General features: G+C 42.9%; 1 protein-coding gene across 1 annotated transcript in view; it reads right to left on the reverse strand.

Moving 5' to 3' along the window:
* LOC109927834 (doublecortin domain-containing protein 1-like) overlaps window positions 1–16,196 on the reverse strand; it is a 395,969-nt gene that overhangs the window by 87,095 nt on the left and 292,678 nt on the right. Inside the window, exon 20 of the mRNA XM_048607351.1 lies at window positions 4,588–4,710. Within this exon, the coding sequence (XP_048463308.1) occupies window positions 4,588–4,710 (123 nt within the window). The remainder of the gene's footprint in view (window positions 1–4,587; window positions 4,711–16,196) is intronic.

Here is a 16,196-nt window from a genome sequence, read left to right on the forward strand (position 1 = left end):
GCGGGATTGGGGGACTATGAGTTTGGATGCAGTGGTGGGGGAGATCACCAGATGAGATGAGGTTAGTGAGTGTAGTGAACAGAATGGCCTGATGTTCCATGTTAGGGTCATGGTCCAGGGGAAGATAGGCCCTCAGCCTCTGCAGTGTAGGGGTCAGTATGCCAGACAACATCAGTACCATGCTTGTCAGCAGGCTTGATTACAAAGTTAGGGTTGGATCGGAGTGCAGTCAGTTCAGAGAGAGATAGGTTGGAATGGGTAAAGGGGGGGGCAGGGAAATTGCGGTGACCAATGTCACATCAACAGTTCTCGATGAACAGGTTGATTAGAGGTAAAAGGCCAAAGGGAGGGGTCTGGGTGGAGGGAGAGTGTTTGAGGTGGGCGAAGGGATCTATGGGACAGGTTGAGGACTCTTGTCCAAAGAAATTGGTGTGGAGGTGAAGGCAACAGAAGAAGAGTTCAATGTCATGTCGTGTCTGAAATTCATTAAGCAGAGAAGCAGAGGGATAAAACTGAGACTTTTGCTGAGTACCATACTTATTGCTGAGATTTCAGTACCACGTGTATAAGATTTCCCCACCTCAGTTTTTAAACATAAGGTGGCTTTACTTCTAAATCTATTAGACAGAGCTGAGCTTGGCACCTCATCATTGATGTTTAATTTTCCAGAGGAGTTCAATTAAGAACACGTTTTCAGGATCACTGTCCAATTAGGATTGGCAGGGGGGTTCAGGAGTCAAGAGGTTGAATTGCACATGGCTTGGAAGGAGTTGGTAACCTTTATTTTGGCTGCATTCAGAGTACTGATGAACTGAATGACACAATCAACAAGGGGTAAAGTGGATATGAGTTAATGCTGAAAGAACTAGTAATCATTTATTCAGCCCCAGCTCTGTATATTACAGCAGTCTGCAGGAACGTCTCCATCCAATAATGAGCCTCTTCATGAGAGGTGACCTCAGGCATTTCCCATTCACTGTTCACTGTAGTGATTGTAACGCAGTCAGCCTGGTGGACATCATAGAATACAAAGTCCCTGGTGAGGCTGTTAACCCGGTCCAATCGGGGAACCCTGGCTGACAGATATAAACAGGACTGCCAGGCATTCTGCTCACTCTCCAGGAGCTGGATCAGTGTCAAGGACTCTCTATGTGTCAATAAAGGATGACTTGGTGAGGGGATACAAGCCTCTGTGAAGTTATTTCATTCACCTTTCATGATACTTTTATGCCACTCCAACCACCTACTTTACACTGGCCTCTTATGAGTTGAAATGTTGCAGATACTGTGGGGGGCCTGTGCAACATAGGGAAGATTCTACTGTGCTGGCAAAGAGGCTCACAATCGTATCACTAAGATCAATTGGTTTCTCACTGCTATTGGGTAGATTGCTGGCTAAATACCTCACACAGATCATTTTCTAATCTTCCATACTTATAAAAAAATACAAACCTATCCTTAGCATTGAGTTCTCAAGATGCTATTTAGCCATGCTTTATATTGAAAATACCTTTATTTATTGTAAACCACTGGTTGAGTTTTAATAGACCGAATAATTGCATTTCTGCGAATTAAAACAGCAGCTTCTAAAATGGCCAAACGCTTGCATAACTATACCCAATAAATTCCAAAACCATTAAAATGAAGTTAACCTCTCTAGAAAAAGTCATCAGAGACAATCATTTTTTGAGGACGTGAATGACCCATCTCCTGACCTGTTTATAAAATATCCAGATAACCTGTGTATTCAAACGTGGAACAAGCCCCAAGATGCAATCACTTAGGAGAAAGGACCTTGGAGTGAAAGGAACTCTTCAAGCCATAATTAAGTCATGTGTAACCGTGGAGATGGAACCAATTTATCAATCTGTGGTTGGGTAACTAACCAGTTGGTGGGGGAAGATCATGACATGAACCTACAAATGCTCTTTGTATTTAAGAAACTGTTTTTCGCCAGACAGAGAACAGAACAAGTGATGCTGAGGAAGGCCCCTAAGTGGGCACTCTATCTCTTTCTCGCCGGGTATTTACCTCTCCATCCATCCTGCAATTTGGAGACTTTCCTGTTGTTCGAGCAGTTAGATGCCAAGGGCAGCATTTAAAAACAGCTGCAGACTCCAGAAAACCAAGTGACTGTTATCTGTCAACATCTTTAAATCATCTCATCACGCAATTCAGAAAGATCAATGGGCCCAGTCAAAACTCATACAACAAATCCATTTACAGAAATCATATATAACTGATGCTGTCCAAAGATGTGCAGGCTAGGTGGATTAGCCATGGGAAATGCAGGGTCACAGGAATAGGGTAGGGAGGTGGGTCTCAGTGGTATGCTCTTTGGATGGTCAGTGTGCACTAGGTGGGCCAAATGGCCTGCTTCCACACTGTTGGGCTTCTATGAATCTAAACAGAGAATGCTGGAGAAACTCAGCAGGTCTGGCAGCATCTGTGGTGAGAGAAGCAGAGTTAACATTTAGAGTCAGGTATGACTCTACTTCAGAACTGAAAGGTAATGGAATTTTTTTATATTCTTTTGGCAGAGGCACAGTACAAAAGACAAAGTGGTTGTTAATGGTGATAAACAGAAAACAAGCTGTGACCTGGGTGTAAATTAATGTATGAAAGGGAAAGTATGGATCCTGTCTCGACTAAGAGCAAAGCAAAGAAGACACAATCAAGACAAGGCTATGGGGTGGGTCCTGTTAAAAAAAATGTAGATCAGGCATACTGTGGTCAGTTTCTGAAGTTGTTGAATTCAACTTTGAGGCCTTAAATCTTAAGCAGAAAATGAGACGTTGTTGTTCGAGTTTGCCGTGTGCTTTGTTGGAACAGTGCAGCAGACCCAGGACAGAAATGTTAGCGTAAGAGCAATGTGGTTCATTGAAATGGCAAGCAACCGGGAGGTCAGGATCATTTCTAGGGATAGAGCAGAAATGTTCTGCAAGGCTATCACCCAGTCTACATTTGGTCTCACTAGTGTAAAGGAGATCGCATTGCAGGCAGTAAACTAGATTGAAAGAAGTACAAGTGCTCCACCCGCACTGTTTCACTTGGAAGATGTGTTTGGGACCTTGGATAGTAAGGTTGGGAGGAGGTGAATGGACAGGTTCACTTATGCTAAGTTCATTCTCCCCTCTTTACCTGAACAGACCAATAATTTAACCGTCTAATTCTCAACATCATTCTCCACAAGAAATGAGTGCATTCATCTGATTACAGTATAGACCACAACATTTTGTACTGAACAATTGTCTAAAACACTCTTGATGTCAGGGACATTGTACTGGGAATACTGACTTTCAAGAAAACATGGCCAGAAACTCACATTAAAAATGAAAGAAAATGCATAAAAAATGTCAAACTCCTGAAATACCCTGAAGATTTCAAGGCTGTGTAGACCTCTGCAGGGTGTATCACAACTGTACCTCTTTTAGACTCAGAACTACCTCTTTCTAATCATTGTTCAAATGGAATTAACAAAAGCAGAACCTTGTCAGTTCTGCTACAATAAAATAGCAGCATGGTGCTTGCATTCTAATCAGCTTTTGTCTATTGCACAAATCATCAGAACAGCTTTGGTATAGTAATTCGAGTACCTCGGGGCAATCATTTAATGTTTGAAATAAATTCAGCTGCTGAATGAATGATGATCCAAAGTGGAGATAAATTAGGGTGATCAGCAGCTGAGGCACTGGACACCTCAATGTCAGAAGACAAGCACGGTTTTGCTACTCAATTTGAAATTAAATCTCATTATGGTAGTGTACGTTGGCAGGTAGCATCATCCCTTCTCAGTAATGACTCATAACTGTATCAACTATATGACATAATGCATCAGAATTTGCTGCACATACAATGGTGAGTTTAATGGAGCACTCTGTTACTAGTGTGTATGAAAAAAAAGACAGGAGCTTATTGCATGGAAGAGATGCTGGATCATTTGAGTTGCTCCAGTGTAAACCTCACAGGAAACACAGGGCTTGTCCTCAAATTTTTCTTTGACTGTTGAGAAACTGCTGGAATTGTTTCATATAAATATGAATTAAATTTATCAGAATGTTAGGGCTGCAGCTTCATAGCATAACGACCCTATTTAATGGTTTGTGATCCTAATATGTCACATGGAAGCACACAAGGATAAATAATTGAAACCACAGAGTCTCACCCCTCTGATTGTTCTCAGAGGTAACTTAAATTATAACCCTATTCCATTGTTCTCCTGCTTCTTTATTGATCCTTAAATCTAATTGATAAAGGGCATGGCTTTTTTTTGGAACCTGTCATTCAGTGAGATCCAAGATATTTCGCCGTCTTTGTTATGCCTTTATCAGTTCACAATTCCAGCAATTTGCAATACAGAAATAGCTCAAATATTGGAGCCCAAGATGCCCTGCTCCAGAAATTCTGAGTAATTACTAATACTTGAATCAAGAAAATAATTCACACAACATTAATTCCAATTCAAAGGCGGAGCATCTCAGTGGGAAGGGTCAGTGAAGACAGAACTTTAACTTTTCATGAAAACACATTTAGTTTACAAGCAGGATATCTGAAATCTTCTTACTGACAATTTATAAGATGCATTACCTTTCCAGAAACTGCTTAAATTCAAGTTGATGCACCTTAATTGAAGGATCTCCTTGCATATCTTTGCTTCTCTGCAATTCACCCTTTCCTCTCTGTCGAATCTTGGTCCTTGAAGCATTATGGCTAGAAACAGAGAATTAGGTATTTATTAGAAACACATAGAAGGTTTCCTACCTTCTCAGGGTGGGTTTTGATTGAATTACTTGTTCTCTGCAGCTCATTAAAAAGGTTAGTATGAAGCCAGAATTATAAAACAGAGGCAACAATACCAAGGCAAGGAAGTTATGCAGTGATATCCTGGGGCTGAGATGATTGATCTACAACCACATCCATTTTCCTTTATGCTAGGTATTATTCCAGCTTATAAAAATCCATTATCTGATTCCCATTGATTTCAGTTTTTTTTTCAATTGGTTAAATGTCATCTTGAATTAAGAGTAGTAACTCTCTTTTCACCTCTGAATTCAGTATTTGTTTTGCCCATATTTGGATAAGGCTGCATTGAGGTTTGGAGCTGAGCCACTATGGTGGAATTCAAACTGGATTGATGCGCAGATAATTCCTGACAAAGTGTTGTTTTATATCACTGGTGATGACACCTTCTAGCACTTTGCTGATGATTGAAAGTAGACTGAGGGGGTGATAATTGGCAAGATCGAATTAGTTCTTTATTTGCAGATAGAATATATCTGTTCAAGTTATTACTTTAAGTAGGACTGATATAGTAATTGTACTAGAAAAGCTGACTAGTGGCACATCTAGTTCTGGAGCAGAAGTCTTCAGCATTTACTAGTGGAATGTTGCACAGAGGCACCGCTGTGCCCAGTACACTCAGCCATTTTTGATATTACATGACGTGAGTCAACTTAGCTGAAGACCAGCAGATGTGATGTTGGGGATATCAGGATGAGGCTAAGATAGGTCATTCACATGACAATTCAAACTGAAGATCATTGCAAAAACTTCAGCCTTGTGTTTTGCACAATATATATGGAATAAAAGGGATAACGTAGCATGCATATGAAACTCCCTGATATAGAGGTATGGGTTAGTGAGATTGAAGGAATTGTAATGTAAGCTCAAGTGGCTGGGCAGAAAGGCAGTTAGTGTAAACAGAACACAGATATTGCTCATTATGAGGTTTTCATTGTACAAGTTGTAAATAAAGCGCTTAAAGAAAATCTTACTATAGGCTATGTCCAGATCACTCATTGCTGCATTTTCCCAATTTGAGTTAGTCTTTTGTCACATGAGATTCATGGTGCTTAATGGACTATGGCTTAGAGCAGCTTTTCTCATGCAATCTTCACTTCAATAATGCCCAAAATCTATGATGCCCTTCTTATGGGATCAGGCAACAGGAGTGGCACAAGTACTTGTCAGTGCTGGGACCTTCTGGCATTCATACTGATGGCACCATATTTAAAACTCAGCTATACACCATTTCAGTGCAAGAAGCCTGACCCTAATCCTTACACTGTGTTGTTTGACATGGCACAGAAAGCAAAGCTAGCCCCTCGCTTTATTGACTGAGACCTGGAGATGGTCATGGATACAGTGGTGAGAAAGAATGCTGATTGTCAAAGGGTGTCACACCATTAGATTCAGTCAGTGTGGACCAAGACAACAGCCCAGATCAGTGGAACACACAGCAGTACAAAAAGAAGATTAATGATAATCTTTGCTTCACAAAGGCAAGTGCCATTATCTCTTCTCAATTCAACTCTCATAGGGCCACTACTCATTCCATCGCACTGGCAACAACTCTCATAATTGCATGCATTATGTCCACTCAACCATAATTGTACACCTCGCTTTCCCAAACTACCAACCCTATCTGCCCTCTGTGCATCCTACTCACTGACTGGATACATTTCACCACCTCTCGTGCTCCTGCTTCAACACTAACAGCTTTTCCATCCATCAGACTCAGTCTCTGGCTTTGTCTCATTGCAGGAAACCACAATTTGCAAACAACATTGTAGTTGTGTTGCTCTTCCATTACAACGAGTGCTAACTCAATCTTAATTGCACAAGATTTTATTCCTCTTAGACAACTTATTTCTTCTCTTATTCATGCCCTGGTAATATCTAACTAAAACAGGCTAGCACTAGAGATCTTTGCTTCAGGAGGAACCCTCAGAGAATGCAGTATAAAGTTATTCATTTGCACCCTCCACAAGCTCAAACTTTTACCTCGATGGTATTTGACCTGGAATTGATTTGGGAATGTTTTGGTGAGCACATTACCGACACATCCACAACTGGTAAAGGATGAAATTTCCCAGGTCTGTGGCACTGAGAGGACTGCCTGAGAGCAGGCATTTCCTCAGCTGTAGGCAGAAGACAATCCAATGATCTTGATGAATAATAGCTTTGTGAAAATGCACAGGCCAGCTTAGGAACACCAGACAGATTACAGGCAGTCCAGACGCTGGATCAAAGGATGAAGCAATCCACCAATGTTATCAATACTTCAGCATATGTACATCTGCTGTGCCCATGGAAAGGTTGGAGTCTGCTTTGCTTTGTGCTGAATGGTGTCAAGTATCTTGAGTGTTGTTGGAGCTGCACTCATTCAGGCAATCCTAATATGTGCCTTGTAGATAGCTGACAGGCTTCGAGGAGCCAGGAAGTCAGTTATTCACTGCAGTATTCCTAGACTCTGATCTGCTCCTGCAAAACAATCTTTATATTTCTAGTCCAGCTCAGTTTCTGTCAATAGTAACCCCAGGAAATTGATGGTGGAAGTTTCAGGATGGTAATGCCATTGACTGTTCATGTTGTTGGAGATGGTCATTGTCTGACACTTCTGAAGTGCAGATGTTACCTGCACTTGTCACCCCAGACCTTAATATTACCCAGGACTTGCTGTATTTGGGTATGGTCTGCTCAGTACTTGAAGAGTTGTGAATGGTGCTAACGCTGTGTAATCAACTGTGAAAATCCCCACTTTTGGGAGGAAGTTTGGAGCAGTTTAAAGGTGGTTGGGCCCAGGACATTACCCTGAGGAGCTGCTGCAGTGATGTCCTGGATCTGAGATAGCTGATCTTCAACAAAAATAATCATCTTCCTATGTACCAGGCATGACTCTGACCAGAGGAGAGTTTTCCCCCTGATATCAATTGATTTCAAAACAGAAGTTGCTGGAAAAGCTCAGCAGGTCTGGCAACATCTGTGAAGAAAAATCAGAGTTAACATTTCGGGTCTGGTGACCCATTCCTCAGAACTGATGGTAGCCAGGAAAATGTCTGTTTATATGCAGAAGATAGAGTGGGGGCATAAGGAATATACAATAGATGGGGACTGTTCCCTCCAGGAAACCCTGGTCCACACTTCCTTCACTCCCAATACCGCCCGCAGCCCCACAGCACCTTCTCCTGCAATCGATGAAGGTGTAACACCTGCCCATTTACCACCTCCCTCCCCAGTATCCAAGGGCCCAAACATACCTTTCAGTTGAAGCAGCACGTTACCTCCACTTCCCACAATCTAGTCTACTGCACTCACTGCTCACAATGTGGTTTCCTCTACATTGGGGAAATGAAGCATAGACTGGGTGACAGCTTCACAGAATATCTATGAACTGCCCACAAAAAAGCTTCCAGTTGCCTGCCACCAACACACCACCCTGTTCCCTGGCCAACATCTCTGTCTCAGGCTTACTGCAGTGTTCCAGTGAAGCTCAGCGCAAGGTGGAAGAACAACACCTCATTTTCCACTTGGGGACCCTGCAGCCCACCGGATTCAATATCAAATTCAATCATTTTACAGCCTGAACTCTCCCATGTCCTAGTCCACTACCTGACACACCAGGCCTTGTTATCACATAGGCGGCCATTACATGCTACCTATTGTTAGCCACTAACAGTCTCCATTAACAGCTATTCACCCTCCTAGCCTAATTGTTATCAACTCCTTTGTCTGTCTAACTGTTCTCTCTCTTTGTGCTCCATCCCTACCTGTTGTATACTCCTTACTCCCATTGCCACCCTATCTTCTGCATATAAACCGACACTTTCCCAGCTACCATCAGTTCTGAGGAAGGGTGACAGGACCAGAACCATTAACTCTAATTTTTCTTCACAGATGTTCCCTGACCTGCTGAGCTATTCCAGCAACTTCTGTTTTCGTTCCTGATTCACGGCATCCGCAGTCCTTTTGGTTTCCATTGATTCCAGCTTTGCTACGGCTCCTTGATGCCACACTCAGTCGAATGCAGCCTTGATGTCAAGGGCTGTCACTCTCACCTCACCTCTGGCATTCAGGTCTTTTGTCCATGTTTAAACCGTGGTTGTAATTAGGTCGGGAATTGAGTGGCCCTGACAGAACCAAAACTGGGCATCATTGAGCATGTTGTTATTGAGCAGGTCCTGCTTCATAGCACTGTTGGTGACACCTTCCATCACTTTACAGATGAAGAAGAGTAGACTGATGGGGTGTTAATGAGCTGAGTCACAGTTGTGATAGACCATGTTTCTGAATGCGCATTCTTGGACATTGACTGATCTGCTGATGAAGTGCTAATTGAAGCCAAATGGGCGGCATTACTAAATCACTGAGTTTACGATTATTGCAACTGCCCCTAGCAGGGCATCAAATTCCAATCCTCTCATTGCACCCAAAGAAGAAAACAGTAACTTACTCCATCCACTTTTCATACTGTGCCAGCCATTTTGTGCAGTTACTGTGGTTGACTTCCAATTCAATGTGAGGAGGTTCTAACTTTGTATACTCCTAACTGAGCTCTGAGCTCTATCTGAGATGCTAGATACCTACCTCTGTCCTTCATGTTCCCTTCTGTGTTGCTGTCCCGTGATACTGATGACCGTTCAGCCTCCCCACACTTCTTTTGAACCTCTTTATAGAATGGTGAATGTCCGCACTTTACCCAAGAGTCTTTGAGAATTCACAGGCCCTTGTTGGCTTTACACTTTCCCCATATACCTGCCAGAATGCCCATGACCTGTGAAACCCTTCCTTCCTTCCCTATTACTTCACTATTCCAATGGATCTCCCAGTCCCCTCTAATGTTCTAAGATCCTAACCTTCTATCTTGAATTGCCTCTTTCACTTTGATCATCCTTCATCAACCCAATTCAATGAATCCCTTCCTCACTTCTGAGGAAGGTTCACTGGATCCGAAACATTAACTCTGCTTTCTCAGACCTACTGTTTTTGATCTAGATATGAATTGACCACTTTCTCCATTATTTTATGACCATTCCTTAATAAGCCCCCTTCTCTGTTATTGTCCAAATCGCCAGGACTAATGGTGGTCCACCGATGGACTGACTTAGCAGGGCAGCCCTGACTGTCCATAACTCAGTCCCAGTGCACGTATCTTCACAGTACACCGCCTGCCCTACCCATAATCCCCAGCCTATTTGCACTTGACCTGCAGGATTGACCATTTTCCAATCCGTGGACTGCAAAGGCCTGGATCCATGGACTTTGGCAGGACCAAGCCGATTTGGAACATTATCAAAAAGGATGGGTTGCACCTAAACTGGATGGGCACTAATATCCTGGCCGGGAGGTTTGTTAGTGCCACTGAGGACTGTTTAAACTATTGTGGCAGGGGGCAGGAACCAGAGCAAGTGGTCAGCAAGTAAAATAACTGAGGAGGAGTCAGAGACTAAGGTTAGTAAGACTAAGAATATGAGCAGACAGAGAAAGGTTACTGAACATGGCAGGACTGGTAGTCTGAGGTGTATTTGTTTTAATGCGAGGTATATGACAGGTAGGGCAGATGACCTTACAGCTTGGATTAGTACCTATAACCATGGTGCTGTATCTATTACAGAGGCTAGGTTGGGAGAGTGACAAGACTGAAAGCTTAATGTTCTGGGACTTAAATATTTCAGGTGAGATAGAAAGGGATGTAAAAGAGATGGGGAAGTTGTGTTACTGACAGGGGAGAATATCACAGCTGTACTGAGGGAGGGCACCTTGGACGGCCCATCCAGCAAGGCCATATGAGTAGAACTCAGGATTATGAAGGGTGCAATCACTTTGATGGGATTTTACTACAGGCCCCCCAAGAGCCAATGGGCGATAGAGAAACAGATATGTAGTCAGATTTTGGAAAAATGTGAAATCAATAGGGCTGCTATGGTGGGTGATTTTAACTCCCCATATACTGACTGGGACCTACTTAGTGCCAGGGACTTGGATCAGGGGAGTTTGTTAGGTGTGTCAAGGACATTTTCTCGCAAACAATATGTAAACAGTCCAAGTAGGGAAAGGGCCAGACTAGACTCGATATTGGACAGTGAGCCTGGCCAAGTGTTTGAAGTTTCAGTGGAGGAGCATTCCAGGAACAGTGACCATAATTCTGAAAGTTTTAAGTTACGTATGAGTAAGGATAAGAGTAGTCATCAGGTGAAGGTACTAAATTAGGGGGCTAGCCGCCACAACATTAGGCTGGGGTCAGCTATTTGAGGTTAAATCTATATCTGGCATGTGAGAATCTTTTAAGGCCTAGTTAATTAGAGTTCGAGACCAGCACATTCCTGTGAAAATTAAGAATAAGGATGGCAAGATTCAGAAACCTTGGATGACAAGAGAAATTGAGTGCTTAATCAAGATGAAAGGAGGCGTATGTAAGGTTTACGAAACTGAAGACAGACAGAGCCCTCAAAGAATACAAAGATAGTAGTAAAGAACTCAAACAAGATATCTGGAGGCCTAAAAGGAGCCATGAAATGTCTTTGGCAAACAGAATTTTTAAAAATGCCCAAGGTGTTTTATACATATACGAAGAGCAAGAGGGTAACTAGGGACAGGATAGGTACACTCCAGGCAAAATTGGAAATTTTTGCATGAAGCCAGAGGAATCAGATGAGATCCTTAATGAGTCTCGAGAGTGGTGTTTCAATAGAAAAAAGGAGGACATGTTGGATGCTTTGAAAAGCAGTAAGTTGACAAGTCCATAGGACCTGATGGGATCTATCCCAGAATGTTGATGGAGGCAGATGATGAAATTGCTGGGGACATTTATAAAATCTTTGTATCCTCTTTAATCACAGAAGAGGTCCCATAGGACTGAAGAATAGCTAATGTTGTTTTTTGCTTAAGAAGGACAACTGGGATAATACAGGATATTACAGGCCAGTGAGCCTTATGTTAGTTGTAGGAAAATTACTGTAGAAGATTCTTATGGAAAGGATTTAGTCACAGTTGGAAAAATATGGGCTTACCAGTGATAGGCAGCATGGCTTTGTGTGGGAAAGGTCGCATCTCAAAAACTTGATTGAGTTTTTTTTGAGGAAGTGACAAAGATGATTGAGGGCAGGCAGAAGATGTCTGTATGGACTTTAGCAAAGCCTTTGACAAGATCCCTCAAGGCAGGCTGATACAAAAGATAAAGTCACAAGAGATCCACAGTGAGTTGGCAAGATGTACACAGAACTGATTTAGCCGTAGAAGAAATAGTGTTGGAAGGGTGCTTTTCTGACTGGAGATATGTGACTTGTGGTGATCTACAGGGATCAGTGTTGGGACTTCTGTTGCTTGTAATATATGTAAATGATTTGGAGGAGACTATTGGTGGCCTGATTAATAAATTTACAGACGACAAAAAGATTGGGGGAACTGCAGATAACAAGGAGGATTGCTGCAGGGTATAAATTAGGACAAAGAAATAGCAGATGGAGTTTAATCCAGACAAATACGAGGTTATGTATTTTGGAAGATCTAATGCAGGAGGGAAGGATACAGTCAATGGCAGGATCCTCAGTTTGCATCAACATACAAAGGGATCTAAGCATACAGGTCCACAGTTCCCTGAAAGTGGCAACACAGTGGATAAGATAATCAAAAAGGCATTAGGCATGCATGCTTGTGGCATAGAGTACAAACATTAGCAAGTCGTGTTGCAGCTGTAAAAAACTTTAGGCCACATTTGGAACAGTGTGCCATCCTGGTCGCCACACTACCAGAAGGATGTGAAGAATTTGGAGAGAGTACAGAAACAGTTTACTAGGATGTTGCCTGGTTTGGAGGGTATTAGCTATGAGGAGAGATTGGACAAAGTTGGTTTGTTTTCCCTTGAATGTGAAAGGATGAGGAGGAACCTGATGGAAGTTTGCAAAATTATAAGAGGCATTGATAAAATGGATAGAAGAAGTCTTTTCTTCCCAGGGCAGAAATGTAAGGGGATACAGGTTTAAGGTAAAAAGAGGTAAGTTTAAAGAAGATATGACAGGCAATTTTTTTTTTACGGAGGGTGATAAGCGGAGGTGGTGGAGACAGATGCAATAGCAATGTTTAAGAAGCATTTTGACAGATACATGAATTGGCAGGAAATAGAGGGATATGGACTGCGTAGAGGCAAAAGGTTTTTAGTTTAGAAAGGCATCATGTGTAAGCACAGTCTTGGTGGGCTGAAGGGACTGTTGCTGTGCTGTTCTTTGTTCTTTGTACTTTAGCATTCAATGTAAATGACTTAATAATACAGGCTGAAGTCCACACTTAATCAGAACATGTCCTTGCTATAGATTTTATGTATATGTTTTATGCAAAGTGAAACAAAGGATTATGGCAGTGCATCACAAACTACTTTCTGATGTGACCCCATTTTAATTTGCCACTGTCTTAAGTTTGATCCCATTAATTCAGCTGGTTGGGTCCTAAAGAACATAGTTGCTAAACTGGGTCTGCAACAAGTGGTGGGAGAACCAACATGAGGGAAAAATATATTTGACCTCACACTTTTCAATCTGCCAGCTGAAGATGCATCTATCCAAGACAGTACTGATAAGAGTGACCATTGAATAGTCCTCATGGAGATGAAGTCCCACCTTCACACTAAGAATAATCTCCATCGTGTTGTGTGGGACTACTACCATGGTAATGGGACAGACTTCGAACAGATCTAGCTGTTCAAGACTGGGCATCCATGACGTGCTGTAGACCATCAACAGCAGCTGAACTGTACTCCATCACAATCTGTAACCTCATGGCCCAGCATATCCCCCACTCAATAATTACCATCAAGCCAGGTTCAATGGAGAGTGCAGGAAGGTATGCCAGGATCCACACCAGGCAAACCTGAAAATGAAGTGTTAACATGGTGAAGCTACCAAACAGGACTATTTATGTACCAAACTGCATAGGCAGCAAATGACTGACAGAGCTAAGCAATTCCACAACCAAAGGATCAGATCTAAGCTCTACAGTCCTACCACATCCAGTCTTGAACAGTGATGGACAATTAAACAGCTCATTTTAGGAGGAGGCTCTACAAATATCCCCATCCTCAATGATGGAAGAGCCCAGCACATCAGTGCAAAAGACAATGCTGAAACATTCGCAGCAATCTCCAGCTAGCGATGCGTAGTGGATGATCCATCTTGGCCTCCTCCAGTGATCCCCAGTGTCAAAGATACCAGTCTTCAGCCAATTCAATTTACTCCATGTGATATCAAGGAACAGTTGGAGGCACTGGATACCACAAAGGTTATCGGCCTGACAACATTTGGCAACAGTACTAAAGGCTTGTGTTCTAGCACTTGCCAATCTAAAGCTCTTCTAGCACAGTTACAACATTGGCATCAACCTGACAATGTGGAAAGTTGCCCAGGTATGGCCCATATACAAGAAGCAGGACAAATCCAACCCAGCCAATAATCGCCCCAGCAATCTACTCTTGGTCTTCAGTAAAGTGATGCAAGGTGTTATCAAGCAGCTCCTGTTCAGCAATAACCTTCTCAGTGACACCAGTTTGGATTCCACCAGAGCCACTCAGCTCCTGACCTCATTGCAGCCTCGGTTCAAAACAGCTGAATTCCAGAAGTGAGGTGAGAGTGATATCCTTTGACATCAAGGCCACATTTGGCTGAGCATGGCATCAAGGAGCCAATAAGTATCAGAGGCAAACTCTTTGCTGGTTGGAGTCATACCTGGCACATAGGAAGATGGTTGAGGTTGTTGGACATCAATCATCTCAGCTCCAGGGCACCTCTGCAGGAGTTCCTCAGGGTAGTGTCCTCGGCCCAACCACCTTCAGCTGCTTCATCAATTACCTGTCCTCCATCGTAGTAGGGGATGTTCACCAATGGTTGGTACTGAGCATTGCAAATCTGTGACTCCTCAAATACTGAAGCAGTCTGTGTTCAAATGCAGCAAGATCTGGACAACATCAAGACTTGAGCTGACAAATAGCAAGTAACATTCACTCCACACAAATACCAGGCAACCATCTCCAATAAGAGACAATCTAATCAGCGCCCTTGACGTCCAACGGTGTTACCATCACTGAATCCGCACTACCAACATACAATTATAGAATCCACACAGTGTGGAAACAGGCCATTCGGCCCATTGAGTACACACTGACCCTCTGAAGAACCCTGACCCATGCTCCTACCCTCTCCCAGTAACCCTGCATTTCCCATGGCCAATCCACCTTGCCTGCACATTCGTGGACATTGTGGGTAATTTAGCATGGCCATACATCTAACCTGCACATCTTTCGACTGTGGAAGGAAACCGGAGCACCTAGTGGAAACCCACACAGACACAGGGGAATGTATAAACTCCACATAGACAGTCGCCCAAGGATGGAATCAAACCTGGATCCCTGCGTTGTGAGGCAGCAGTGCTAACTACTGAGTCATTGTGCTGTCCCTGGAGGTTACCACTGACCAGAAACTCAACTGGAATCACCACATAAACACAGTGACTACAACAGCAGGTCAGAAGCTGGGAATACTGCAGGAAGTAACTCACCTCCTGGCTCCCCGAAGCCTATCCATTATCTATAAGACTCAAGTCAGGAGTGTGATGGAATACTCCCTACTTTCTTAATTGTGTGCAGCTCCAACAACACTCAAGAAGCTTGATATCATCCAGGACAAAACAGCCCGCTTGATTGGCACGACATGCACAAACAACGCTCCACCACTGATGCTCAGGAGCAGCAGTGTGTACTATCTACAAGATCTACTGCAGAAATTCACCAAAGTTCCTCAGACAGCATCTTCCAAACCCACAAACACCATCTTGAAGGACAAGAGCATCAGATACATGGGAACACGACCTCCTGCAAGTTTGCCTCCAAGCCATTTACCATCCTGACTTGGAAATACATTGCTGTTCCTTCACTGTCGCTGGGTCACAATCCTGGAATTCCCTCCCTCGGGGCATTGTGGATCTATCTACAGCGTACAGACTGCAGCAGTTCAAGAAGGCAGCTCAGCACGATCTTCGCAAAGGCAACTCGGGTACGAGCAATAAGCACCGGCCCAGCCAGTGACAACCAAGTCCCACAAGTGAATTTTAAAGACTGCAATCAGGGATGGGCAACAGGTGATGCCCATGTGCCATTAATAAATAATTATTAAAGGAAGGCTTGAAAATGATTGTGATCCCCAGATGTGGCAAAAAGCAGAATGTCAATCAACAGCGTAGTTACATTTGGTATGTTATTATTATTTTTCACATATAGATCAATAAATAATACAGCATATAAATTCTGGAGCTGAAGTCAGCAGTTCAACCTCTTGAGCTTGCTCTGCCATTCAGTAAATTGTGGGCTGATCTCATCTTGGCCTCAATTCCATGCTCCTGTCAGCAAAGCACTTTATAAAAGTGTCATTTGATGT

This window comes from Rhincodon typus, chromosome 17 (genome assembly GCF_021869965.1).
Source record: "Rhincodon typus isolate 14 chromosome 17, sRhiTyp1.1, whole genome shotgun sequence".
In the NCBI taxonomy this organism is placed as follows: domain Eukaryota; kingdom Metazoa; phylum Chordata; class Chondrichthyes; order Orectolobiformes; family Rhincodontidae; genus Rhincodon; species Rhincodon typus.